This window comes from Sminthopsis crassicaudata, chromosome 2, assembly GCF_048593235.1.
Source record: "Sminthopsis crassicaudata isolate SCR6 chromosome 2, ASM4859323v1, whole genome shotgun sequence".
NCBI classification, from domain to species: domain Eukaryota; kingdom Metazoa; phylum Chordata; class Mammalia; order Dasyuromorphia; family Dasyuridae; genus Sminthopsis; species Sminthopsis crassicaudata.
The window spans coordinates 659,860,863-659,887,660 of record NC_133618.1 but is presented as its reverse complement, the minus strand read 5'-3'; the positions used below and the strand labels follow the sequence as shown (position 1 = coordinate 659,887,660).

Here is a 26,798-nt window from a genome sequence, read left to right as displayed (position 1 = left end):
ACCCCCGGCCATCCCCGGCAGGGTAGCGGTGGGTGCCTGGGCCAGCTGCGCCCCCGTCTCTCCCTCCGGCTGCCGGCGTTCACGCCGCGCCTCCTTGTTGACGAATCCGCCAATTGTCCTGGGGCCCCGGGTGCGCGGCGCCCCCCCCCCAGCCCCCCGCCCTCGGCTCTCCTGCCGGCCGGCCCTGCCCTCCTCCCTCCACCCTCCCCGGCCCTCGGCTCCTCCCCGCCCCCTCTGCCCGCCCGGGGACTGCAGACTGCGCCCAGCCGCCGCGGGGAACGGCTGTCTGCGAGGCAGTTCCAACGGCCGGGCTCGCCGCGGAGGTCCGCTCGCGGCTGCGGCCAGCCCTCGGGGCGCCCCGGCTCCCCGCCGCCAGGAAGCCCCCGCCTCCCCGGAATCCCCCCCCTCCAGCCCAGGCCACCCCCCCGCCCGTGGCTCCTGGAAGATGCCCCAGCGGGCACGCACTCCAACAGGAGGGAGCAGCGGCGGACGAGCCAAAAAGCAACAGGTAAGCGGGCTTCCTTCTCCTGCCACCGCGCCTCCCCCTCCCTGGCCCGGCCACCCGGCCCAGTCTAGCCCCCGGCCCCGGCCCTTGAGCTTCCTTCCGGACTCAATGCGGGCCTGGCAGAAAAGTTAGGCTGACTTGACTTCCCATCCTACCGGCCGGGGCTGGGGGGACCGAGGACCCACCCTTTCCTCCCCCCACCGGCAAGCCGTGCGCATGGCTCTGGGGCGCCCCGAGGGGCTCCGTAGCCCCCCTTCATCCCCCCCATCCCGACCGCGGAAGGACTGCGATGGCTGTCTTAGGGTCTTGACGGGGAATTGGGGGCCCCTCCAGCGGAGAGGCGGCGGGGGGGGGGGAATGTTACTGCATTATTGCATCAGGTCGCCTGCCCAGGGGACCCAGGACTGGGCCGTCGTAGTGCCCCCCCCACCAACCCGAGCAGGCGGGGTTTCGGGGTGTCAGTGGGGAGTGGTGAACAGGGCCAGCCGAGAGCCAGCACCGCTCTCTCAGCGACTGGCCGAGAAGTTCGGGAGCCTGGGGGAGAGGATGGATGGGGGGGGGCAGAGGGAAAGAGGGTCTTACCCCCCCCCCTCCTTCCCGCTTTTCTCTTGGGATGGCTGACCTGGCAACTGCCGAGGGGGGCGGGGAGGAAGAGGGTCTGGCCATGTGGCCTTAAGGAGCTGATTTCGGGGTACTCTATCCCAGCGCCTCGTCCCGAGGCCTTGTGTCTATGAATGTCCGCCCCCCATCCACCCCCGCCCCCGCCGTAGCCAGCGATCTCCAGAGAACAGCGAAGCTGTCGGCCTGCTGGCGGCGGGTAGGCGACACGAGCCGGGGTCCGAGGGGCAGGAGGCCGTGTCCGGCGGGCCTAGGGCGTCCGCTGACCCGTTGGGCCCGGAGTAACGCCGGTTAGGGGCCTTCCTAGGCCAGGTTCCGAACCCGGGCCCGACAGCTGCGTGAGCATGCCTGAGCGTGTCTCCGGTGTGTCGGAAGCGGGCACGGTGCGTGTGTGTTTACTGCCGAGGGTGATGAGCGAGCTCACACGTGCGCGGGTGGGTTTGCTTTTCCGACGGCTCGGCCCACGGCGGCTTCTCCGTGAGCGCCGCATCCGCGGATCCGGGTTCTTCGGCGTGAATGGGTGGATGTGGTGCTCGTGCGCCCCGCCCCACATGGGGACCCACCAGTGTCCGGGGTGGGGGGATGGACCACCGGGACCCTGGAACCTGCTGCTCCCTATTAAGAGTTTGGGGGGATGGGGGGAGGGGAATGCAGGGCTCTTGCCCCGGGGGAGATGAAATGAAAGGCTGCCTTTGTGCTATCTGTGTGTGAGGCCCCAGTGCCCTGGAAGAAGACACCAGAGTCACGAGTGGCTGGGGTGGAGCAGGCCTGAGGCCATTTTAGGTCCCCTTCTACTCAGGACTGGGGAGTAGCTAACCCCCGGGGGTTGGGAGGCTTCAGAGGTGCCAGGCTGGCAGTGGCAGGACCATGCACCTGGTGGTGGGCACCATGTGGAGTGCTGTGAGGGGAGGAGAACAACCTAGAGAAAGGCTGTGGTTTGGGCCCTTCCTGCTGACTGACCTGTCCACAGCTAAGTGGGAGACTCCACCTTGACTGCCACTGGCAGCAACTTTTCCAAAAATGTTAGGACCAGAAGGATAATGTAGTCCAAGGGGTTTTAAACCACAGGTCCAAGAGACACCACCTCCATCATGAGCTTTGATGGAGACATGTTTCCACCGGGGTCCTTAGCACAGGGTAGCACATAGTAGGGCTTTAACAAATGCTTGTTGACTTATTGACTTGACTACAACCTTTGGTTTCCCATATACTTTATTAGATGCACCTAAAAACATTCTTTGATAAAGTCCATACACCTCCTCAGACTGCCAAGTAAGTCCCTGATTTTAAAAAAGGGGAACTAAGCATTTCCAATCTAGTCTAGCCTCATTTTACAAAGAAGGCAACTGAGACCCTAAAAGAGAAGCTCACCTGCCCAGCACACCTGGGATGACTAGTGGAGTTTGGATTAGATCCATAGACTTCCATTTCAAAACTTGACTTTACAGAACCTTTTCCTTTGTACCTGAAATTCCCAACCTTTTTCAATCCAGTTCTTAGCTTTCAATAAGCCTTTGGCTACCCATCTATTTAGCACGAAGGAAATAGTTGGTCATACTTAAGCAAGTCAACCAACTATCAATCATTTTTCATACTGATGCAAGTGAGTCAAATACCAATTAATTCATTTCTATGGATATTGGCTCCATCTTGGGGAAGGGAGTTACAGAAGGGAGTTTAGCCAACAAGACTCTAACCACCATCCTCCCCAAATCTGGTGATCCTACCTGGACTCTCTGCACTTGGGGTCCCAGAACATGTCAGAAGAGAAAGTGCTGGAATGTTTCAGATTAAAGAATTAGAAAAGCCCTCTCCCCTTTCCCAGGACTGAGGTTGGGGTCCTGCTGAGAGGAAAGTCCCTGCTACAAAACTGTGCTTAGAGCTCCTCCTGCAGGAACTGTGTGGACCTGTCCTTGAGGACCTTTCCTGGGAGCATGGGCAAAGAACAGACTTGATTGACTCTTTGGATAACTGGGATCCCCAGAGTTTTGGAATGAGGGGGGGTGTCTCCTCACATCCTCCTGCCTAAGAATGAGAAGATAATATTTACTGTTTTTTCTGGGTTTGGTTCTGTGTTTTTGGGGTTGCTGGTGGAGGGGAGATAGGACCTGGGAGCTATAATTTCTTCTGAAAAGAACTCCCTGTGTGGAAACTCAAGCAATTATCAGGCTTAACTCTAGCCTTGGAGAGGTGCTCAGGGGACACTGAGAGTTTAATACACTTACCTAAGAACATGTAGATAATAGGTGCCCCAGACAGGGCCTGTTTCCTCTGGCTAAGACCCATGTCTCTATTACTGGGATGAATGAGGCTGAAGAAATCCTCTCCACCTTCAAAGTCACCTGCCAGGAAAGGACCTGCTAACCTTTTCACTGACAATCTAAGGCCATCACATTCGTCCTGCCTTTTTCCCTACTCCAGATTTGCCACTTTATTCCATAAAGGAAACCCAAAGTGTTCAGCCTCTAGGCCTTGGACAATCAGTCCAATGAGGATTTATCCATCATCTATTTACTTATTTTAAATTAAGGCTTTTTATAGGATTCATTTTTTAATGGACAGCTAGGTAACTCAGCAGATAGAGTAGTGAACTCAAATCCTGCTTTGGACATTTAATAGTTGTGGGATGATCGACAGTCACATAACTTCTTTCAACTCTTTTTCCTCTCTTGTAAAGTGGAGCTAACAATATCATCCACGACCTAGAGTATATGAATAAAAAATGATGATAGCTGTTATCTAAAACGATTGCTGTATGGAAGGCATGGGCATATTGAGGCAAAATGGAAGAGGGAGACGGGTCCCAGCCACCAAGGACCTTGTACCCTCCTTGGAGAATGTGACATGTAAATAGATAAGCAGAGACATGATAATTTGAGTATGGAGACAGATCTAAGGACTTGGGGCTTCTAGAGGAAACACCCTTTGGCACATGAAACTGTTGAACAAAGTTGGGGGGATATAAAGGGAGAGACTTAGGATAGGGGCAACATAAACAGTATGGAGTCCTGAATGTTCTGGGAAACAGTAAATGGACCAGTTTGTCAAGAACTTAAAGGGAAGGAATGTTTAATAACCTTGGGAAAGAGAGACACATACTTGAAGAAATCTAGTGGTCTCCTGTCTCCCAAGTGCGAACATCTTCAGGGATATGGGTAAAGAGTAGGCAAGGATAAAGGGATGAGCATTCTTTCAGGGATGGATGGATGGGAGAGTGGTGCTGTTCTAATCTTTCCTCTGTTTGGGGTCAGGAAAGATTCTTTGAAGTTATCAAGGAATTCTGTGAGATTCATTTAGGAATGCTCCCTTCTCTTTCCCACACTCCCAGGGGGAAAGGCACTCAGAATCTGAAGCAGACTCTTCCCCTTTAGGGAAAATGGCACCTTACCTACTCCTGCTCCCCTTCCTTAGCTTAATCTGATAGTCCCTGAAGAAGCTAGAGGGCTCAGGGGAGCCAGGTCAGGCCTGGTTCAAGGTTGGAGGGAAGTGGGGGGTGGAGAATGGCAGAAACAAGAAGGGAGGATGCTTCTGAGGAGGTTGGTACCCATTGTGGCCTGCTAGAAGGGAAAGGTGATATTCCAAATCCTCAGCCTTTGCTCAGTGCAGTAAGATGTTCTATTGTCTCTAGAATTTCTATCATTCTCTGGGAGGAGATCTCTTTTCTGTTAATCCTTTTCTCTGTGAGCAGGTTTCTTGGGAGGCTTCTGGAGCCTCCAGCCAGAGCGAAGGTAAAATCTCAAATCCGCTTCTTCCTGAATCCTGGTTCTGAATCTCCTCCAACTTCTCTGAAGTTCTCCTGGAAAGTCTTGCCCTTGACCCAATCCAGACTGCTTTCCAAGCTCAATGTTGCCTCCTTTTATCCTCCCAGAGAATGGGCTTGTGGGTACTCCCAGGGGCTTGTGGGAACTCCTACAGCCAATGGACTAGCTCCTTTTAAAGGTGTGTAAACACCTTTGCAGAACTCCTTTTAAAGGTGTGAACTAAAGGTGTGAACCCTGAGCTAGAGAATTGTTAAGTACTGACTTAGCACCTAGTAAGAACCTAACAGTGCAGGACCAAATCAACTTATTTAATATTAGGGATAGCTATTTAACAGGTTGGGCTGACTTTGCCTCTGTTCCCTCAGTTCCCCCTCCCCTGAGAGAAAGTCTAACTTTGTAAGCTATTGTAAGGGAGGGGGATTTCCAGGGAGACCAGATTAATTGGGTGCTACAGAATTGAGCCCCTTGAGAGCTCCCAGGCAGGGACCTACTTGGTTCCCATTCTATAGTTCGTGGACTCAGGGCCTGACCATGAAGGAGGGGAGGGAGGCACTTCTCCCATCCAGCCTCCATGACCCTTTTCTGCCCCTCTTATCTCTTCAGAGCAAACTCACTCCCTTCTTCCCATCTTCTACTCCCGTAAGAACCAGAAGCACTGGAGAATTCATCTGTCTTGAGTTTCTTTCCTGCCCAGGCTGGGCTGCCATTTACCCTAGAAAGACCTGGCCTCTCTTTAGACTGTGGGGGGAGGTCATCTGAGCTTCCAGCTTGAGGGTGGGCTAGAAGAAATAAAGATTAGGGGAGACCCTCCCCCCAAGGCGTTATGGAGAAAATATAAGCCAGTGGGAGAGCTCAGTGTCATCCACCCAATTGTAAAAGACTCTCAAGCTGGAACTGGAAGAGACCCTAGAGGCCACCTAGGCCAGCCTCCTCATTTTATAGCTTTGTTTGGGGTCATACACAGTAAGCATTTGAAGTGATTCTCTGGGGCATTCTTTCCCATCCATTTTTCCTTTTTTTCCTTTCTTCTTTCCTCCTCTATTAACTTTTCCTCCCTTTTTTCTCTCCTTCCCTCCCTTCCTTTCCTCCCTCCTTCACTCCCTTCTTTCTTTTCTCTCCTCCCTTCTACCTTTCCCCCCTCCCTCCTTCCCTTTTTTTTTTTCAGTTATTACACATTTATTTTTCTCCTCTTTTCCCTTCCCACCCACCTCTAAGAAAAGGAAAACAAAACCCTTTTGACAGGTTAGCCCAGTCAAACAAAAGCAGTTTCCATGGTGGCAGTGGCCCCAAACACCTCTCCCTAGGCATTGTTAGTCTGGCCATCACTTCTCTGTCAGCAGGTGAGATTTCTCATTTATTCATCAGTCTCTGGGTACAGAGGGCCGCAGATAATGGGGGAATTCTGGGTAAGGTATAATGTAATGTCCAGACTAGCTCTCTGGACCAGCCTTGGACTTGGATGGAGAGGGATGAAGGCAGGAGAGCCACCAGGAAGATCTGTGTCTGTCTCCATGACTCAGACTCTGTGTTCTCTTCTGCAGTCCTCTCAGCCCTTAAATACCTCAGTCTGATCACATCATTACATCACACTAAGTATGTCAACTAGAGTGATTACATCATTATATCACACTAAGTATATGTGAACTAATGATGAGGTTTGTTGAAGGGCAGAGAGTTGTGGGAACCCCTTCAGGTTGGCATAGGTCCTTCACAAAAGAATTTACAAACCCCAAAAGTTGGACAGCCAAAAAGTTTATTAGCACTGAGAAGTCAACTTTTGCTAGGAGACAATTCCTCAATGGTAAGGTCCTGACAGAAAAATAGTCTAGCAGAGGAGTCTAGCAGAAAGATGAACAAAGGAGAAAATCCTGTCAGATAAAACAGGGGTGTGCTAACATTGAAAAGAGGGGGGGGGTCTCTTTTCACGGGGAAGGGTCTTGGCAGGCAGCTATGCCAAGGAGAGAGAGGGGTTCCTTGACAAGAACTGGTCGTGCTTTGGACTCTGCCTGGTCCTGACAGAGAAGTAGGTGAGAGAGATAAAGAGGGTTAATGCTGAAAAGAGAAAGTCTTTTCAGTGAGCAGAGGGTCCTCGAAGGCAGCTATGCCAAGGAGAGGTTCCTTGGTCTGGCATGGCCCTGCTTTTTAGGTTCTCTGCAAAGAAATAAGTTTAAAATTGTCTTTTTTTTTTTTTAATAAGGAAATCTGAGGCAGAAGTTTCAACCAAACCAGATTCCCTTAATGCTGTCACTGCCCCCAGGCCTAGATTTCCAGTAGAATGGGGACCGTTTACTGGTAGTGGTGCTGAGCCAATTTTCAGCTCAATAGAGGTCAATAGCCCACCAAGATAATAGAATGAAACCACTTTATCTTGATTCCCTGGGGAGAGGGGGGTCTTTCACAGAGGCAAGAGTTCAAGGAGAATTTCTCCCCTTCAAGGAGTTTTTGAAGCATTTACTTCATGGCTCTCTTCCCCAGGTCAGGGCAGTTTTGGAGCTCCCCCATCACTAGAGAACCATTATCTCATCAGTCACACTGAGTAAGTGTTAACTATGAGCACCCTGTAAGTATCGCTGGCTTCTAAGTACAACACAGGTGGTCCCGCCCTTCTTGATTTCTTAGGAAAGGTGAGAACACCAAAGGGAGGTGGGAAATGAACCACAGGTTCCCTCTGGGCTGAAGGGTCTTATACCTCACATAGAGTTCCCACACTATCTTCAGCCCTCTACAGTTTAAAACCCTTCAGCCCAGAGGTTCCTGGGAATCTGCTAAAAATATCTGGTTCATCTCCCACCTCCCTTTAGTGTTCCCACCTTTCCTAAGAAATCAAGGAGGGTGTGACCACCTGTGTTGTACTTGAAGCAAGGGATACTTACAGGATGCTCATAGTTATCACTTGCTCTAGTTCACACATACTTAGTGTACTGTAATGATGTAATCATTCTGAGCTCTTTTAAGGGCTGAGAGGATTGGAAATGAGACATTCCATCTTTGACCGACCTCCTGGTGGCTCTCCTGCCTCCTCCGTTGAGACCCAGGCTGGTCCTGAGATCTTCCTGAGATCTTCCTGAGATCTTCCAGAGGTTAGATCGCCGGCATACATTTTGGCACTAAAGGTGAGGCTATGGACATGAGGTCCTGCACTCAGCAGTTCGACTAACGTGATCGTAACTTCAGTGGAGAAGTCCCTGTAACCCGGAAATAGGGTGAGTATAAACATAGACAAGCAGGAAACTTTGTTAAGGGCTAAAGTAGTCACTTTTGTTTCTTTAGCTGAAATGGGGCAAATACTAAGAAAAGAGTCTCCCCAGCCCAGGGGAGTGTATTCAACATGCATAGTTAGGTTAATAGAGAAGCAAGGTTTGTTGGTAACAGTCCAGATCACTATATTAATGTATTAAGATCAATGTATTAAGAGTGTATCACCTTGGCTCTCTAAGAAAGAAAAATTAGAGCCAGATTTGTGGAAAGTAGTGGGAGAGCAACTAATTGAATATTATGAAGCTAAAGGTCCTGATTCAATTCCTGAGGAAACATTCCTTATGTACAATATAATACAGTTGGCTTTAAAGAATCCCATGAGTTCTTAAAAAAATAAGGATAACAGTGGGACAAGGAAGTGTGAAGAGAAAGAACAGGAGGGGGATGCTACTGACATTGCAGCTGGTAGGCGTGGAGAGTTGGACAAAAAAGGAGTTAAGGAGATAGAGCTGATGAGCTTAAAGAGCTTGGTGCTTCTCATTTTCACAGTTCAACACCCAAGCAGGCGCCATTAGGGCATTCCCCATCTCATCACCCTCCTCCTCCAATTCTTAAGAAGGATAGTCTCTGGGGCTTCTTAAGCTGAGACTTGGGAGGAAATGGAGGAGAGCAGGGAGATTGAGATGAGGAGGGAAAGAATCCAGGCTTGGGATGCAGCCAGGGAAAGAGGCCATTAGCACTGATCACAAAGAAGAGCTTTGAAAGGCAAACAGAAGTTTTTCTTTTTGATTCTGGAGGGGTTAAGGAGCCACTAATTTATTGGTGACTTAGTCAAAATTACTTTTTAGTGGAGGACTGATGAAAGTGGGGAGAGATGGGGTGTCCAGTCAGAGGCTATCAGTCAACAATCCATGTATGAGATGATGAGGGTCTGCATCTATGTGAGTGCAGATGGGATGCTGATAGTGTCAATCAAGCCAGTCAAAAAACCTTGGTTAAAATACATGTGCCAAGGCCTGGAAATAAAAATGCAAATGAAATCGAAGCTGGTCTCAGCCCTTAAGGAGTTTCCAGTCTAACAAGTGAATACAACACACCAGGAACTGAAGCAGGGGGAGGTCCCCAACTTGGGGGCACAATGAAGTCCAACAGTAATGTCACTAGGGGAGAAAGAGGGAGAAAACTGAACCACCTCAAGTGGACCATTGTCTTACCATCTGTCTGAGAAGAAAAGGAGATAGAAAAGATGGGAAGAAGGTAGAAAAGACGGGATTTGGCAACAGATTAGGTATGGACACATCATAAGTCCTTTAGAATTGTCTTAGATCACTGTATTGTTGAGAAGATCTAAGTCTGTCAGTGTTGATTATTGCACAGTATTGCTGTAACTGTACAGCGTTCTCCTGGTCTTGCTCACTTCGCTCAGCATCAGTTGATTTAAGTCTTAATTGTAGTGTTCCATTATATACATATACCACAATTTGTTCAGTCGTCCCCCGATTGATAGGACATCCCCTCAGTTTCCAGTTCTTTGCCACCACAAAAAGAGCTGCTATAAACATTTTTTTTTTTTCATATATAGGTCCTTTTCCAATTTTTATGCTCTTTAATATATGGATCCAGTAGTGTATTACTGGATCAAAGGGTATGCATAGTTTCAAATTGCTCTTCAGAATGGCTGCCTCAGTTCACAATTCCATCAATAATGCATTGGTGTCCTAATTTTCCCATGTCCTCTTGAACATTTATTGTTAGGATTACAAGGTGCTAACTCAGGTTGTCTAAACAATTCTCTAGCTTAGAATTCACACCTTTAGTTCAAACCTTTAAAAGGAGTTTACACCTTTAGACTTCTGAAAAGGAGTTTACACATTTAAAGGAGTTTGCACCTTTAAAAGGAGCAAGTTCATTGGTTGTAGGAGTTCTCACAAGCCCATTCTCTTCGAGGATAAAAGAAGGCAACATTGAGTCTGAAGAGCAATCTAGACTGGGACATTGAGTTGGGACGGCAGTCTGGATTGAGTCAAAGAGAAGACGTCCTGTGGATTCACAAGTCCATCAATCCCACACTTGGAGGGGAAGGCTCCAGAAGCTTCTCAAGAAACCTGCTCACAGAGGAAAAGATTATACTCCCAGAGAAGGATTAACAACTGAGAGACGATCAGGACATTACATTTTGGTGCCCAATGTGGGGCAAAGACTTTTGCTTATCCTGGCCAGGACTTATTTTGAGTCCTTCAGAGGAGGTAGCCCGGACCTTGACAATTTATCATTTTCCTTTTTTGTCATCTTAGTCAATCTAATAGGTATGAGGTGGTACCTCAGACTTGATTTAATGTATATATTTCTAATAATATTATGTAGAGCATATTTTTATATAATTGTAGATAGCTTAACTTTTTCATCTGAAAATTGCCTTTTTGTAGTCTTTGCAAACCATTCTCCAATTGATAAATGGTCATTCTTATAAATTTGACTCAGTTCTCTCTATATTTTAGAAATGAGACCTGTAAAAATTATTTCCAAGCTTTGTTTCCTTTCTAATCTTAGTTGCATTGATTTTGTTTATGCAAATTTTTCATTTTTCAAATTTCCCATTTTTCATTTCTTAATGTCATTTTATTTTCTGAAATCCTTCTCTTCTCCATAGCTCTGACAGATAAAGCTTTTCCTTGCTCTCCTAATTTATGGTATTAACCTTTATGTTGAAATCATATCCCCATGTTGGCTTTATATTGGTTTGTGATGTGGGATGTTGGTCAATGTTGGTTTTCTGCCTTACTGTTTTCTAGTTTTCTCAGCAGTTCTTGTTTAAGTAGCGAGTTCTTATTCCAGAAGCTGGAGTCTCTAGGTTTATCAAACAGGAGGTAACTAGAGTCATTTACTAAGTCTATCTTAATGTACTTAAGCTGTTCTACTATCTTTGGGAACGGGATGGCTATGCCATTTTTTATCTTTAATCCCTAGCCTTCAGCCCAGAGCCAAATATTAGGGATCCTTGATGATTGATATGAAATCATTGAATAATTCAATTGATTATAGGATTTCGAAACTTCCTGCCTTTTACCACCATATTTTTACATTGCCACCTAGTGGTTTCTCAACAAAATGAAAATTTTGATACTTCACATTTTTTTCTTAATGATGAAGCATGGGACTTTTTCATATGAAATGAAAAGGCTTTTAGGTCTTGAAAAGGTATGACTTTAGAGCTGAAAAGAATCTAAGATGCATCAAGCTTCACTTCCTCGTTTTGTAAATGTGGTTGGAAGCAAGATTATATGGTGATCCATTCTGACGGACTTAGCTCTTTTCAACAGCGAGGTGACTCAGGCTAGTTCCTGTGATCTTGTGATGGAGAGAGTAATCTGCACCCAGAGAGAGGCCTGTGGGGACTGAGTGTGGATCACAGCATAGTATTTTCACTCTTTGTTGTTTGCCTTCTCATTGTTTTCTTTTTTGATCTGATTTTTCTTGTGCAGCATTGATCATTGTGGAAATATGTAGAGAAGAATTGCACATGTTTGATCTACATTAGATTATTTTTCTGTCTAGGGGAGAGGGTGGGGAGGAAAAGAGAGAGAAAAATTTGGAACACAAGGTTTTGCAAGGGCGAATGTTGAAAACTGTCTATGCATATGTTTTGAAAATAAAAAATAAATGTGGCTGGAGTTGAAACTAGCTTTTAGCTTTGATACTTGGGTGGAAAGGGAGTGAGAAGTTAAGTTACTTGCCCAGGGTCACATAGTTATTAAGCTATTAAGTTTCTGATGAGAGATTTGAACCCAATTTTTCTTGATTCCCAAGTATAATCACAATAATTTTGAAGATTGAAGATCAGATAGGGATCAACAACATTTATGAAATTTGCTTGATTCATCATTCCCCTTAGCTAAGCAATTACTAAATGCCTTCTGCGTGTAGCTACTCTTCAATTAAGGGAGTTTAATGAGAATTGTCTGCTGGATCCCCAAAAAATTAGAAGTAGGAACAATATATGGAAATGGAAATGAAGCAATTTCAGATTTGAATAAAGGGGAGATGTCTTGTAGTGGAATAGATTGCCTCAGTATAATAATGCTTTTTATAGCACTTGATCTCATTTTATCCTGTGGTGGGATATTGTGGGAGGTGCTTTACAGCTGAGGAAATGAGGCAGCAGTTAAGTGACTTAGGTCACACAGCAGGTCAGGGGCTAGCCATGAGCTTTCTACTCCAGATGTTGTCCTCTGTCCCCGGCACCACCTAGCCAGCCTCAAGAAAAAGATTCCTATCCCTGAAGTTTGGTGGTCAGGTCATCAAAGAGCAGAAGCAGGGGTCACACAAGTAACTGCCCAGGCAGGTCTCCAACACATCCTCTTTCTTCCTCCCCCCCCCCCCGAATTAGGAAAAGATTAATGGCTCCTCATTTTCACTCCCCCACATCCCATCAACTGGCCCATTTTGTCATTACTCCCTTGACTCAGAGGATGGAGCACACACAGGACTGGGAACCAGAAAGCCATGTCCCAGTTGTGCTATCCTGGTCAAGTCATTTCACCCTGGGTGCCTCAGTTTCCCCATCTGTAAAACGAGCTGGAGAGGGAAAGGACCCATCGCTGTACCATTTTCCCCAGAAAACCCCAGAATTAGTCACGAACTGAAGAGCAGCTCAGTTTGGCACCTCTTGCCTCCCTCCTCCACATTGGCCTCTCTGCCTCTGACCTTTCTCCATCCTCTCTTCCCAGAGCTGCTGTAGCCTCGGCTCTCCCAGTGTCACACCCCTGCTTACAAAGCCCCAGTTACTCTAGGATCGCAGCTTGTTTCACCTTTAGATCGTCCCTTTGATTTCTGCCTTTGCGTTTTCTGCTGCACATTTGTTAGTGCATTTGTATGTGCGTGTGTGTACGTAGTATGTAGTACGAGTGCAGCCGTGCCTTAGAATTTATGACAGAGCTTGTGACCGAAGAGTTTGGAGATGGCCGTGTCCTAAGCAGCGGCTCAGTGGTCCCAGGGGTTCCCATTTGTTGTTCGTCCTGTGTTCTGACAGGGTCCCTGAGATCTGGGCCATGGGCCAGGGTGCAGAATTTCCGGGGTCTTGTTCTGCTCCTTTGCAGCCCGGACGAGATGTTTGTAAAGCTCCAGGCACCTGGTGATGGGTAAACACTTATTAAGTCTCCACTTGTTGTCGGAAGCCGTGTTCGGGGCTGGAAATACAAATGAGAACAAAGCTCCTGCCCCCACTTACAATGCAGTGAGAGAACAACAGAAAAGGGAGCCGGGAGGGCGGCACCCCAGGGGGGGGTACCACGAGCATGGGCGGGGAGGGGGTACTCCAGTGCCCCATCCCCTATACTCCCTGCCCGCCCATGGTGAGGTGGGCACTTTTCCCCGGTTGGGACGATGGGCCTCGCAGATCCCCTAACCATTGCCTCCATTCTTTCTCTTTCAGAGCGGCTGGTCTTCGGCAGGCCTAGGCCCAACGCAGTGATGACCGGGAAGCGGCCGCCCGGGCCCTTGGACCCCATGATCTACAACAAGTTTGCCCTCCTCGAGGCGGAAGCTGGGCACAGGCCGCCCGCTGGGATCTGCAAGTCGGGATCCCTGCCCGGCCCGGGCAGCGAGGGCCACCTACGTTACAAGGGGACCTACTTCACCTACCCCGTGGGGAGCCCCGAAGTGGGCCACGACAACTTGGCTGGATGGAACCCCCATGTGTCCTATGGGGGCGTGGTGGCTGGGCAGTCCCTGCGGGCGGACAGCATGCTCATGAACTGTCTGCTGTATCAGCGGGAAGCGGAGGGCGTTCAGCCCGTGGAGAAGGGCCGGGACCACGCGATGCGGAATCTGCTCCTGGCCCAGGAGAAGTGGACAGGGCATCTGGACCACCGCGACCCTCTGCTGCAGGCCACCCGGGGCTCTCCCTATCTGGGCATGAAGGGGCCGGGGCCCTCGGCCTGCGCCCCCCTGGCAGCCCCCAAACCCATATATCGGAACCCCATGTGTTACATGGATCCGGGCTACGGGGCGCCATCGTGTTTGGCCCTGGGGACCCCGGCAGCTGAGAGTGGGGCCAAGCGGCCCCTGGACATGGACTGGACAGTTGCTTCCCCCTTATTGCCTCAGGGCAACTCCCACTGCTCCCTGGCCACTACGCCCAGCAAGAGTCAACACCTGGACACTACCTTTCTTCCTCTGCCACAGTCCGGGGCACCGGGCAAGGAGGCCGTGGCCAACCTTTCTTCCTACCAGGTGGCCTTGGACAAGTACCGTGCCATCCGGAGTGCCCTCTTCCTGGACTCCAAATACTCCCCACCGTACGGAGGGCACAAGAAGGCAGCCGAAGGGCTCCCAGGCTCCTGGACAAAACTTCCACAGCCCCCAGTGCCCCCCTACCAGGAGCGGGCACCCTCCCACTACCCACTAACAATGCACGAGCAGCCTCTGCTGTACCCCCCCGGCTACCCGCCCCCAGAGAAGCCTAACAGCTCTGTGCTTTCTCTGCAGTCCCCCAACCCCTACAAGGGTTACAGCTACAGGGGAAACGGGCTCCCAGGGAGCTACCCACAGCAGCAGGCAGCGCGGGGGCCCTGTGTGCCCCCCTCCAAGCTAGAAAGCTGTGCCTACCCCGCGGGCCCCATGCAGGGGAGCTCGCCCAGCCTGAAGGCTGGGACGGCAACCTCCCACGAACCTGAGCTGCCGCCGCCGCCGCCTCCCCCCAAGTGCCAGCTGGACTTCATGTCTCAGACGCCCGGTTTTGCCTTTGCTCCTCGGGACGGCCTGCCCCTGTACGGGCCGGCCCTGGGAGCCGGAGGGATGTCGCCCGTCCAGGAGGCCCCCCGGGGCAAGCTGGGAGCCAATCAGCACAGCGCCTTCCAGCTGGTGTGTCAGCACCTGGGGAGCGGGGGGCCAGCCCTGAACACCGCCCCCCAGAAGGAGGCCGCCTGCCCCGTCTCCCGCCCCGGCAAGGTGGAGAAGCCCCGGCTGGAGCCGGAGGGCAAGAAGTGGCCATACAGCTTTGCCAAGGAAGAAGCCCACCCCCAGCCCGGCCTGGAGGAGCCTCCCACCACACCCATCGTCATCCCGGACAGCCCCGCGCCGAGGAGCCCGCCGGGCCCCGCGCCCCAGAACCCGCTCCCCTCCCCCAGGGAGCCTCCGCAGACCCTGCAGCAGGCTGAGAACGCCGAGAGTGCCATCCCGCCTCCCTGCTCGCCGCCCATGCCCATCATCAACAACGTCTTCAGCTTGGCGCCCTACCGGGACTACCTGGACAATCGGTGCGAGAAGATGCCCGAGCTGCCCCTGCCCAAGGCCCAGCCCCCGAGCGCCGCCTGCCCCCTGGTGCCCTGCGCAGATGCCGAGGCCTACGGCCAAGGCCCCAAGGACGCCGAGGGGAAGGACGGGCACGAGTGCGACGTGCTGCTGCTGACTCCCTGTGGGCAGCCCCAAGGGCAGCCGGGGCCCCCTCTGGGCAGCCAGTGCCCGCCCAGGGAGGAGGTGGCGCTGGACTTGAGCCTCAAGAAGCAACTGGCCGAGCTCTCCCAGGGGGCCCTGAACCAGGGCTTGCCCGCCGAGCCCGCGGCACCCCCGGACGGGGTAGAAACGAGCCAGGCTGGCCAGGAAGAGCAGCCCAGGCTGCCCGCCCCCCCTCCCCTGGTGCCCGCCATGATCGAGACCATTCCAAGGACTAGCTTCCACAGCTCCGTGGCCTTCATGTTCCGCAAGTTCAAGATCCTCCGACCGGCGCCCACGTCTACCATTGCCCCCGCCCCCTCCCCCAACCCCGCCCCCGCCCTCACCCCCACCCCCGCCCCCACCCAGTCTGCCAACCTCCAGCTCCTCAGCCAGCCCCTGCAGGTGACCTGCTTCAACGTGGCTCTGCCCGAGCCGTCGCCTCCCGCGCCTCCCGTGGCGTCTGAGCCGGCCCCCGCCGCGGGCAAGGCCGGCAGGGGCCCGGAGGCCGCCCCCACGTCCGCGGGCAGCCCCGAGCAGCATTTCACGGGCCTCCATCTGTCCCTGTGCGACGCCATTTCTGACTTTGTGGCCCGCTCGTCCCCGGAAAGGCTCCGAGAGTGGCTGGAGGAGGCCGACGAGAGCCCGTCTCTACCTCTGCCGCCGGCCTCCTCCCCTGCCAAGGGCCCGAGCAGGCCCCGAGCGGCCGAGGCCCGGGCCCGGGACACGTGGCTGAGCTGCGTGGGGGTGAAGGGGCTCTTGGCGGAGCTGCTGGCCCAGCTGGAGACCTTCCTCTTCACGCACAAGTGTCCCTTCCCCCACGTGGTGCGCGCCGGAGCCATCTTTGTCCCCATCTATCTGGTGAAGGAGAAGCTGTTCCCCCGGCTGCCCGGGGCCTCAGTGGACCACGTGCTCCAGGAGCACCGAGTCGAGCTGCGCCCCACCACGCTGTCGGAGGAGCGGGCGCTCCGGGACTGTGCCCTCGACGGCTGCACCTCCCGCATGCTGAAGCTCCTGGCGCTGCGCCAGCTCCCAGACATCTACCCGGACCTGCTGGGCCTGCAGTGGCGGGACTGCATCCGCAGACAGCTGGGTAAGCTCCCCGCCCCGCCCCCCGCTCCCCGCCCCCCTCCTCCTGCTCTCAGCGGCAGCCCCAGCACTGCCAGGCTGGGGGTCCCTCCCGAGCCCCCTCCCCCTCTGCCGGGAGTCACTGGATCCCCCTGGAAGCCTCTGGTGTGAGAGGGGTGGCCGCGAGGGACCAGAGAGCCCCGCTGTCTCCTTCCGGCTCGGGAGGCGGGGGCCACCAGCCCCTCCCCGGCCCCTCTGGGCTCAGCCCCTCTTCACAGCCTGTGGAAGAAGCCTAGAGGCTGCGGTAGAGAGATGTACTTCTGTATATGTAAGATATGTGTTAGTATATGTGCATTTGTGTATATGTAAATATATATTATGTATATATTTACACGTGATATGTGTACAGAATATATAAATATATAGACACTAAGAAAGACGGAATGTTTATATATACTTCTTTTATCCCTTCCCCAGCCCTAGTCCTGCCCCTTCTGCTGAGCCTCTGGGATCTGGGGCTTAAATAAAAGCTTTATGTAAAATCAGATCCAAGTTAATACGTAGCTGGAGAGGAACTGGAAGGTCCTCGAAGCCAGGGACTGTGTGAGGTTTGTCTTTGTCTCCCCCCGCCCATGCCCGGCCCAGAGAGCTTGCGCAGGTTTGTGTGTAAGAGGCCTCCCTGGCTGGTGGGGCTACGTTTCCCCATTTGTAAAAGAGAAGGTGATTTCCCCGCCTTCCCGGTGTAGTTCTGGCTCCGGTCCCGCCCTCGGGTCTGTGGGATAAGATTCGGACCTGGGAGCGAGTGACCGGAAGGGCCTCTGGGCACATTAGTGCGTCAGGCTCAGAGGGACACAGGAGCAGCCGCGGGCTCTGCCCGCTTCACTCGGGGTTCTGGAGGACAGAGGGAGCAGCCCCTTGGTGCGGACCCCTCCTCCCCCCCATGAGGCTGAGAGGCGTGGGGAGGCCAGTCCCGGGCCTTTGATTTTGACTTGTCTGGGACTTAGGTTTCCTTACCTTGAAAGGGGAGCGATGAGGAAGCCCCGTGGGGACTGCAAGTCTCTGAATCAGCGTGTGATGCAGATCACCGGCCCTCCGGGCCTGCGTGGTTTCTCAAACGGTCACCGGCTTCTGCTGAGTGAGCACCGGGCCGTTGTCCAGGCCTGGCCAGCCGGGGCGGGGGGGGGGGGGGCTGCTGGAGCACGGCCTTGGAGAAGCACCTGGCCGCCTCCCAAGTGATAAATACTGAGCGGCCTCCTCCCTGCTGCCAGCGGAGGAAGATGCTCCGGATGCAGCAGATAACTAGTGTAGGTTCTGGAACACTCAGTAGCTAAGGCCATGCCTTCACTGTAAATGAGAGACAAGACTACCTCTGGCACTGGCTCACCCTCTTGGGCAAGTCATTGAGCCTCAGTTTTCTCATCTGCCAAATGGGGACAATCCCTCCTCCCACAGTCTTACTTACCTCCCAGAGTGCTGCTGCTGGAGTGGGGGGGGGGGGGCTTGAAAACAGAAGTGCTATTGGTGATTATGGGCTGTCCAAGAAGATTTTCATAGTAGGGAGAGAGAGAGAGAGAGAGAGAGAGAGAGAGAGAGAGAGAGAGAGCGCGGGTTGTGGATGGGAACCTTTGGCGCACAAAGAGGGTTGCTGAGGGTGACTGGACATTGTTTCTACTTCCCCACCTCCCAGTGACCCAAAGACCCTTTGCTTGTTGGGACATATAAACCCGATTGACTTACGGCATCTCCTCCATAATATCGGCAAATATATTTGGTAAATACATGACTCCCTGTTTTATCCTTTGATTGATATTAATGATCAAAAGTTTCATTGAACAATGTTATCTCTATTCTATCTTTAAGGAAATCTAGCATAATTTTGAAATATGCCTGGGAGCTACTTTGTGAAGGGGCCACAATTTTACTCTACTAAATCAAATGCTTTTTTAACAGTAAAAATAATAGGATCTCGTGTTCTTTTCTATTCTCCCCCTCTCTCCCTCCCCCCTCCACTCCCAATCTGACCTTTACATGATTGTCAAAGCAGTAAATCCAAGATTTCATTGTTTCCCCTGCTATCACTTCCCGCGTCCCCGTTCCTTGACCAGTCAGTGGAGGGCCTCAGCTCTCTGAACCAGCCCATCACCTTTCTAGCCTTCTGTCTCATTACTCTCCCTCGCACGCTCCCAGTGCCGCTGGCCCCTCTGTGCTCATGTTTTCCCTCGTACCTACAACGGTCTCCCTCCAGCTTTTGACCCTTTAAATCTCCACCTGTCCTTTAAAGCTCGATCGCCTGCCACGGCCTCCGTGCAACCTCCTGGGATCGTGGTCAATAAGTAGTAAACCTCTCACACGCAGAGTTTTGTGCCCCTGCTGTCCTTGCACTGTGCTGTAGAATTGCGCTACATTTCTGTCACGTCGTGGAATAGTAGGTATCATGTCGGTGTCTTACCCTCCTCTTAGTCTATGACTCCATGAGCTCGAGGAGCCGATGTATTTGATAGCTGTCACATCCCCCCTCCTCCATACTTCTACCCCAGGGCCTTCCTTCCCCACACACATCCAATAATAAATGCTTAAATGCTTTCTTGGGGGGGGGGGCGGTTGTTGAACTTGCTAACCCAGTTTTAGTGTGTATGAAGCCTACAGATGAGGTGGAGATCCCGAGAGAAAGAGCCACAATTATGATTCCTCATTAATCAGAAACTAAACTGCTACGAATGATGGTCATTGTCTGGGTAGTGGTTTTCTAAGCGTGGCTTTTCCAGCATCTGTCAAGTCCAACTGTTTCCATCCTGAGACATTTTAATGTCTATAACACAGTAAATATTTATAGATAAAACCCATTTCTACTCGCTTCACTTCATGACCCAGGCAAGTCATTGGGCCTCAGTTTTCACATCTGTCAAATGGGAATAACAAACCCTCCTCTCCTACCTTGCTTATTGAGCATCAAGTTAGATAATGGGTATATAGGTATATAAGGCAGGACCTTGAAAATAGATGTTCTGTAGTTCTTGGTTGATAGATGCTACTCTTAACCCTTAACCAGCAAAAAGCTCTTTGGGTGGAATTTTTAGGAGTATAAAGGAACCTTGAGACCAAAAATTTGGGGAACAGCTGAGCTGAAGAAGTAAAAAAAAAAAAAAAACAAAAAAAAAAACTCTAGCTATTCACCTAATCTAATTTAAAAGAAGAGAGCAGAAAATCAAATTAATAAAATAGCAAATGAACAAAGTGAAAGCACAACAAAGTCAGAAGAAATAAAAATTACTTGAACGTAATATGTATAGTTACTTTTGAAAATTTAGAATGCAAAAGAAATAAACATCTTCAAAAATATGAAATACTCAAATTATCAAACATCAGTTAGAGATAGCCTGACCTCAGAAAAGGAACTAGATCTAACTATAAAGGAACTACTAAGGGGAAAACTCCTCGCCTTCTGGTTTCATAGCAGAATTCTATCAAACCTCCCATACCTCAGAGATTATTTTCAAAAATTTTTAGAACTCTATCAAAATTCTATTATGAAAGTTAATCCTAATACTCACTTAAACCAGGGAAAGAAAAAAACATAGAAAACTATAGATTAATATCATTAATGAATATTGACTTAAAAATTTTAAGCAAAATCATATCAGACTATATTAATTTATCCAAGAAATCATTCATCATGATCAAGTGATTGAGGAGAGTTATACTAAGCATGTAAGGGTGATTCAATATTAGGAAAACATTCTAGATAATCACATTAAAAGTTAAAACACTTAAAAGTGTATGATCATCTCAATAAGTTCAGAAAAAGCCTTTGAGGATTATACATGTATAACCTAGGCTGGTTAGCTTGCTGTCTTGGGGAAGGGAAAGAAGAAGGAGAGAGAAAAAATTTGGAATGCAAAATCTTAAAGAAATGAGTGTTGATAACTATTTTTGCATGTATTTGGAAAGATAAGATGCCGAGAGGAAAAAAAGCCTTTGACAAAGTACAACATTCTTTCATGCTAAAAACCCTACAAAATATAGGAGGCATAGAATGACTTATAAAAAATATTATAAGCATCTATCTAAAACCAAAAGTAAACATCACATGCAATGGGGATACATTAGAACCTTTTTTAGTAAATATGCAAGTGAAACAAGGATGCTCACTCAATAGTGGGAAGATCCCACTATTATTTGATATAGTTCTGGAAATGTTCACAATAAGATGAGAAAGTAATAAAAGTAGGTAGGTAAAGAAGGGAAAAAACTATTCCAATGATGTGAAAACCCCAGGGAATCAGCCAAGATCCTGAGAAAATTAAAAGCTTCATCAAAGTTGCAGGCTACAAAATAAATCCTCAGAAATCAATAGCATTTCTATATAATAAAAATGAAAGAAGCAATAATAAGAAAATCCTATTCCAAATAACTATGACACGCATTAATATCTGGGCACCAACCTTTAAAAGCACACACAAGATTGGGATAGGTTAAATTATAAACTGTTCCTCTGAGGAATATAAAGAACAACCTAAAGAGCTTTAGGAATATGCAGTGCTTGTGGCTAAGCCATTCCAATATAATAAAAATAAAAACATCACCAAAATTAAGTTTTTGATTCTAAACCAATGACATCCAAGGGATTACTTTACAGAACTTGATAAAATAACAGAATCCATCTGGAAAAATAAAAGATCTCAATATAAAGAGAAATGATGAGATGAAGTAAGGCTAAAGAGAGACTGGGGCAGTGTGGGGGGTGGGGGGGACAGGGAGGAGGTAGCACTTCTCCACCTCAAACTATAACAAAGCAGCAGTCATCAAAATCATGGTGATGGTTTTAGTGAGATCAATGGAAAGACTAGACAAGGGAAGATTCAGAAACAATAGAACTCAAAAACTCAGTGTTTAATAAAGTGGGAAAATAAATTACCTAGGAAATAATTACCTATTTGATTAAAAAACAAGTAAACCTGCTGGGAAAACTGGAACACAGTCTGGCAGAAACTAGGTTTAGACCAATATGGGGAATGTCAAGCACACTCCAGAATACGTTATAAATAGATGACATTAATCTTAAAAATCAGTCTGTTTTTAAAAATTAGAGAAACAAATCAACTCTCACAATAATGGATGTATTCTTAAACAAACCAGAGATAGAAGCACTTCAAAAGATAATGTTGATTATTTGAAATTAAAAATTCTTTGCTAATATTCCTAGGATAAGAAGGAAAGAGGCCGAATTGGGGAGGGGGAGAAGGAGATTTCTCTGATAAGAGTTTGATATTGAAGATACAGTAACAATGGGTGTGACCAATCCCCAATAGGTAATCAAAGGATAGGAATAAACAGGCCTCAAAAAAAAAAAAAAAACCAGCCATGTATGCACAGCTCCATAAAAATATTCCAAATTACTAATAAGAGAAATGTGAATTGAAACAATCCTGAGATTTCACCTCATTTCCTCCAAAATGGCAAGGATGACAAGAAATGACAAAAATCAGTGTTGGAAAGATAGACACACTGATACTTTGTTGGTGGAGTTGTGAAGTGGTATCTATTTTGGAAAGCAATCTGAAATTATGCAAAGTGACAAAAATGTCTATGTCCTTTGAAGTAGAGACTACATTACTGGGCTTGTAACCCCAGGAAGTTGTCTGGAAAGGGAGGGGAAAGTCCCCATATATTCCAAAATAGTTTTTAGCATTACTCTTTCTAAAAAATAATTTTAATGTTTTCTCTTTATTATAATGTCAACAAAGTACCCTTATCTGTTCCTATTCCTGACAGCCAACTAAATGACAGTTGTGGTTTTGGTTGGAGAGGAAAAACAAGTTGAGAAAGTCCAAATTAAAAGGCCTCCACAAAGGGTAGGCTGGGAATATTTTCTCTCATCTCTTCATTAGAGTCCCACTTGATCTATATGATTTTTTACATTTACTTTTGATCTTTTTGGATTTTACCTTGAATACTGTAGCAATGAGGCGCAAGCGACCAGGTTGAAAAAACTTTTAAGAACTTCTGGCCTCAGTGATGGCTGATGTTGGAAGAGTTTTATTCTAACAGTGGACCACAAACAAGAATGCTTTACAACGAGGACATTCAGTGTTCTAAAAGTTGTGTTCTCTTCAACTAAGCCTTGCTTGTGCTCTTCATTTGCTCTGCAAACTTTAGGTGGTAGAAAGGGAAAATTGTTGTGATTGTTCAGTTTTTCATTGTCCAGATTCCTCTTGCCCACGTGGGCTTTTCTTGACAAAGATACTGAAGTGGTTTGTCATGTGCTTCTCTAGCCTGACAGGATTAAGTGACTTGCCCAGGGTCATATATAGCTAGTAAATGTCTGAGGCTAGTAAACCTTAACGACCCTTTTTTCTGAACTTTCCCCTGTATCTCTTCCTCCAGATAGCCATTCCTTAAAGAATTAAGGGGGGGGGGGGAAGGAATAAAAGAAAGGGGAGAGGAAGAAAAAAAAAATCAAAGGCCAAATCAATACTTTTTTCATCTGAAAGTTTGTGCAGTAACATTAGAAAGTCTGGTGGACTTTAAGGTCTCTTCCAGCTCTGACATTTTATGAGTCAATGATTCTAAAATGTCAACCAGATTTAATCAGGGTTCCTCCTCCTTACCCCTAGGGTTTCACCTATGAAATCTCTCTCTCTCCCTCCCTCCCTCCCTCTCTTTCCCACAACACCAGCCAGACATGGTACACGGGGGTTACTTCTCTCCCAGGAGAGCTGATAAAGGACTCAGCTGTTGACTCTTTGGCCAAGAGGGAGAGTCTAAAAGCATTTCTTCCCCGTCTGGGTGGGAAGTCTATGAGACTCCAGGGAACTTGGTGGCTGGCAGCTTTTTATTTTTATCTTTCGGAACTGGTTCTTACGTAGCTCGAGTCACTCCCACCTGAAGGAGGGTGCTGGAACATGTTTTCAGTAGGCGCGCTGTTTGTCTGAACCCTGCCTCTGGGCGAGCCTTGCCCCAGATGCAGAGCAGTGACTTGGGATCTGGGGGACTCCTCCGAGAAGCCGCTGTTTGCCTTTGTCTTGCCCTCCACGGGTTCTCTCCTTTGCTCTCCGCCCAGCACACAGTGAGGAAGGGGCGATAGGGGTGAAGACTTGTCCTGCGTTTGCCCTTGAGTCCCCCGACCTCCGTGAGCCCCTCACTCCATCTCTAATGCCACTTGACTCTCTGTCTCTTGTCTTAAGGACCAGCCTGGCTAAGTTCCCAAGAGGTCAGTCACCAGGGTAGCTGTCAGGTGATGTATGTTGTAGCTCCATCAGTGTCCAGAGACAAGCTCCTAAAGCAGAGAGGTGTCGGGGCCTGGATTTGTGGAGGGGCGACTCACATCATCCAAGTCGTGGCTCTTTGAGTAACTGGGTTTGGGGTGCAAACTGTCCCCGTCCTCCTCCCCACCCGGCACAATAGTGCCTGTTCCCAGCTTTCTATAGACAGTGCCCCACACTAGAGGAGCCCTGTGTGGCAAGGTGGTGGGGAAGCAGCAGTACCTCCCCCCAAGCAGAGGGGGTTCCCTTAAAGAGGGAGCCTTTGATCAGCAAAGATTGGAGATGGGCCCAGAAGGGACTAAACTGGCAGCCTGAAAAGGTCTGTGTAAGTGATGGAGGAGGGCGTCTCTCACTAGTGATACCCAGCATAAGGAAGACTTGGAATCCTCACTGTCAGGGGCCCTCGGACCATTCTGCCCAATTCCTTTTACTGGGATTTAGGGAGGGACAGGATTAGTGCTTATCCCGAGAGGGACTGACAAGGGGCCCTCCTCTGTCCCCGTGCCCCCTCCCAGCTCACTTAAAGAGGTGACTTTCTCACTCAGACTCTCTTGGCCTTCCCCTGGACTCAGGGGGCTCCCCCTCCCTCTCTCCGTAAAATTACCCCACCTTTATTTCTTACAGGTTCCTGTTCACAGCCTGGCGGCCATGCCTCCAAGTAGGTACCATTTTGTGGAGAAAGCTTAATAAAACAACCATCCTGCCCTCGTCTTCCTGCTCCGCTTTCCCTGCCTGTTTTCCTTCCTCTTCTCTAGACACCTTGGGCTTGGGGGGAGACGGGGAGGAGGAGAGGATGAGGTACATTGTTGTTGTTGTGACCACGTGGGCAGCTCCCCCGCCCCTCCACGCCCCTGCCATGCGTGTGCCCAGAAGGGTGCCCTCTGGGTGGTTGCGTGTGTGTGCTCATACCTTCATCTTTGTCTGCATCACCTGTCCTTGGGGAGGAGATGGGGGGCTCGCCAGGAGAACCGAGTGCTCGGTTTTAGATAGGACCCCACGAGGGGTCGAGGAGGGAACGGGGCGGGGGGAATAGTGGGGCCGCCATAGGTCCTGTCGCACCTGCCTAAGCTTGATGTCTTTTCTTCCCCCCAGGAGAACATAACAGGCAGAGCCCCCAAGCTAAGGCAGAAGCTGCTTCCTCAGAAGTTTCCAAGCTCCGAGAAGAAGTCAGCTCAGTCTCAGCCACCTTGGAGCCCCGGGGCTCCAAGACCAAAAAGAAGAAGAGGGGAACCCCTGGCCCAAGCTCTGAGGAGTCTGGACAGCCAGGGGCAACCCCCGAGTCGGAGCCTGCCCCGGAAAGAGCCTCAGTCGCCAAACCTAGAGAAGAGACCCAAGGCCAGGCCCCGCTTGGGCTCCCCGGCTCCCTGTTCCGTGCCCGCTTCCATCGCCTGCTCCAGGCGGCCTGGCAGGACGGCCTGCCACTGCCCACGGGCAGACGAAGAGGCCTGGCACAGGCCCAGCCTCCCCCTTACCCAGAGCTGGTAGGGTAGGGAGCCTCACCAAGTGAGCTGCTGGGCCCGGGAGGTCCATCCAAGGCCGAGAGTCCAAGGTTTCATGTTCTAAGACTGTGCCTGCTGTTGCTCAGCTAAGACGGAGCCTTCGGGCCGGTGCTCCCTGGCTGTCCGGGAGGATGACCCGGAAGGCCAGCTCTAGCTGCAGGGGTGGCCTGGGCCTGGCAACACGCCCTGCTGGCCTCCCCAGGCTGAGCACCAGAGTGCCCGGGATTCTCGGCCTTCTCCCCTCCCCACCTTCCTACTCTTCTCCAGAGCAAGGACTTGGCTGAGAACTGGAGACTCCTTCCTCCTTGCTTTCTGTCCCTCAGGACTTGAACCTTAGGCTGGTCCTCTGTTCTCTTCCCCCTTTCCTCGCCCCCTTCTCTTTGGCTTGCTACCTCCTCTCACTAGCCCCAGGCCAAATCTTTCCTCCAGGTATCCCCGTTCTTGCTCCTCCTTGGCCCTGGGATGGAGTCAAGAAACCCAGGTACAAACGCCTCTGCTGCTTCTGCCCCAGCTTGCCCTGACTTCAGGTAGCATGTGGCGAGGGGGGAGCTGCCAGGGGCCCTCCGAAAGCACAAAATTCCCCAGGGAAGTCAGGACCCCTTCCCCTCTTTTGCTCCCACCCCCCCTTGCTTCTACAGATCCCACCCTGGAATATCTGGTTGAGCTGAAGAAAAACATTGCCAGATACTTGGGTGTGAGGGTTTGCCACGGTGACCTAGGTGATCAGATACGATTCTGGCCATGAAGTCGTGGGTCTGGGTGGGAGTCTGCTTAGGGACCTTTTAAAGGAAGGGACGCGCCAGAAACCGAGGCGCCCCGTACCCCAACACTAAGGAGAGCTGACTTCCACAGGCTGACATCTTGGCCCTTCACCAGACCCTGGACAGAGGGCGAGGTCCCCCAGGAGGGCCAACCATTCCCCAGGCCCGCTCTCTGTTCAGTTGCATTTCCGAGGCCCTGGGGAGTACCAAGGCACCGCTAACCTGCACTTAAACAGCTGTGGGCCTTCCTGGCCAGGGGCCATCCATCAGGGTATCCTGCCTGCCCCGGTCTGCCCAGAGAACCTGACGCATTTCTAACGCAGTGGCCGCTAAAAGCCCCTGAGAAATGCCATCTCCGTGCCCCACACTCCCCTCAGCTGTGTCCAAGACACATGGCCGCCGCCTCCAGGGAGGGCCCGAGCCCTCCCCGCCCCAGTGGAAGCTGGCCCTTGGCATGGGCACCCGTCCAGAGCCCCTCCACCCACTCCTCAGCCTGGCTCTCCCCCTCCCTGCAGCCCAGGACCACAGACGGGCCTCTTGTGTGTGTACAGTTTGTACAGTTCTCGGCTCAAGTCAGTCCCTTCACTATTTAATGTTTTGTAAGGAGGCGGCCAGCCCCGGTGGCACACGCCAATAAAAGTTATTGGGTTGTTTTGGAAGTGGCCGTGGTGATTTGGGGAGGGGAGGGCGCCGGC

General features: G+C 50.3%; 1 protein-coding gene across 1 annotated transcript; it reads left to right on the top strand.

Annotated features, from left to right (window-relative positions):
- Positions 1-26,762, top strand: C2H15orf39 (chromosome 2 C15orf39 homolog). The gene is made up of 3 exons (XM_074296950.1): positions 1-508; positions 13,514-16,606; positions 24,936-26,762. The coding sequence occupies exons 2-3, from the start codon at positions 13,552-13,554 to the stop codon at positions 25,331-25,333; spliced, it is 3,453 nt and encodes a 1,150-aa protein (XP_074153051.1). The 5' UTR covers positions 1-508; positions 13,514-13,551; the 3' UTR covers positions 25,334-26,762.
- The last annotated feature ends 36 nt before the right edge of the window (positions 26,763-26,798 follow it).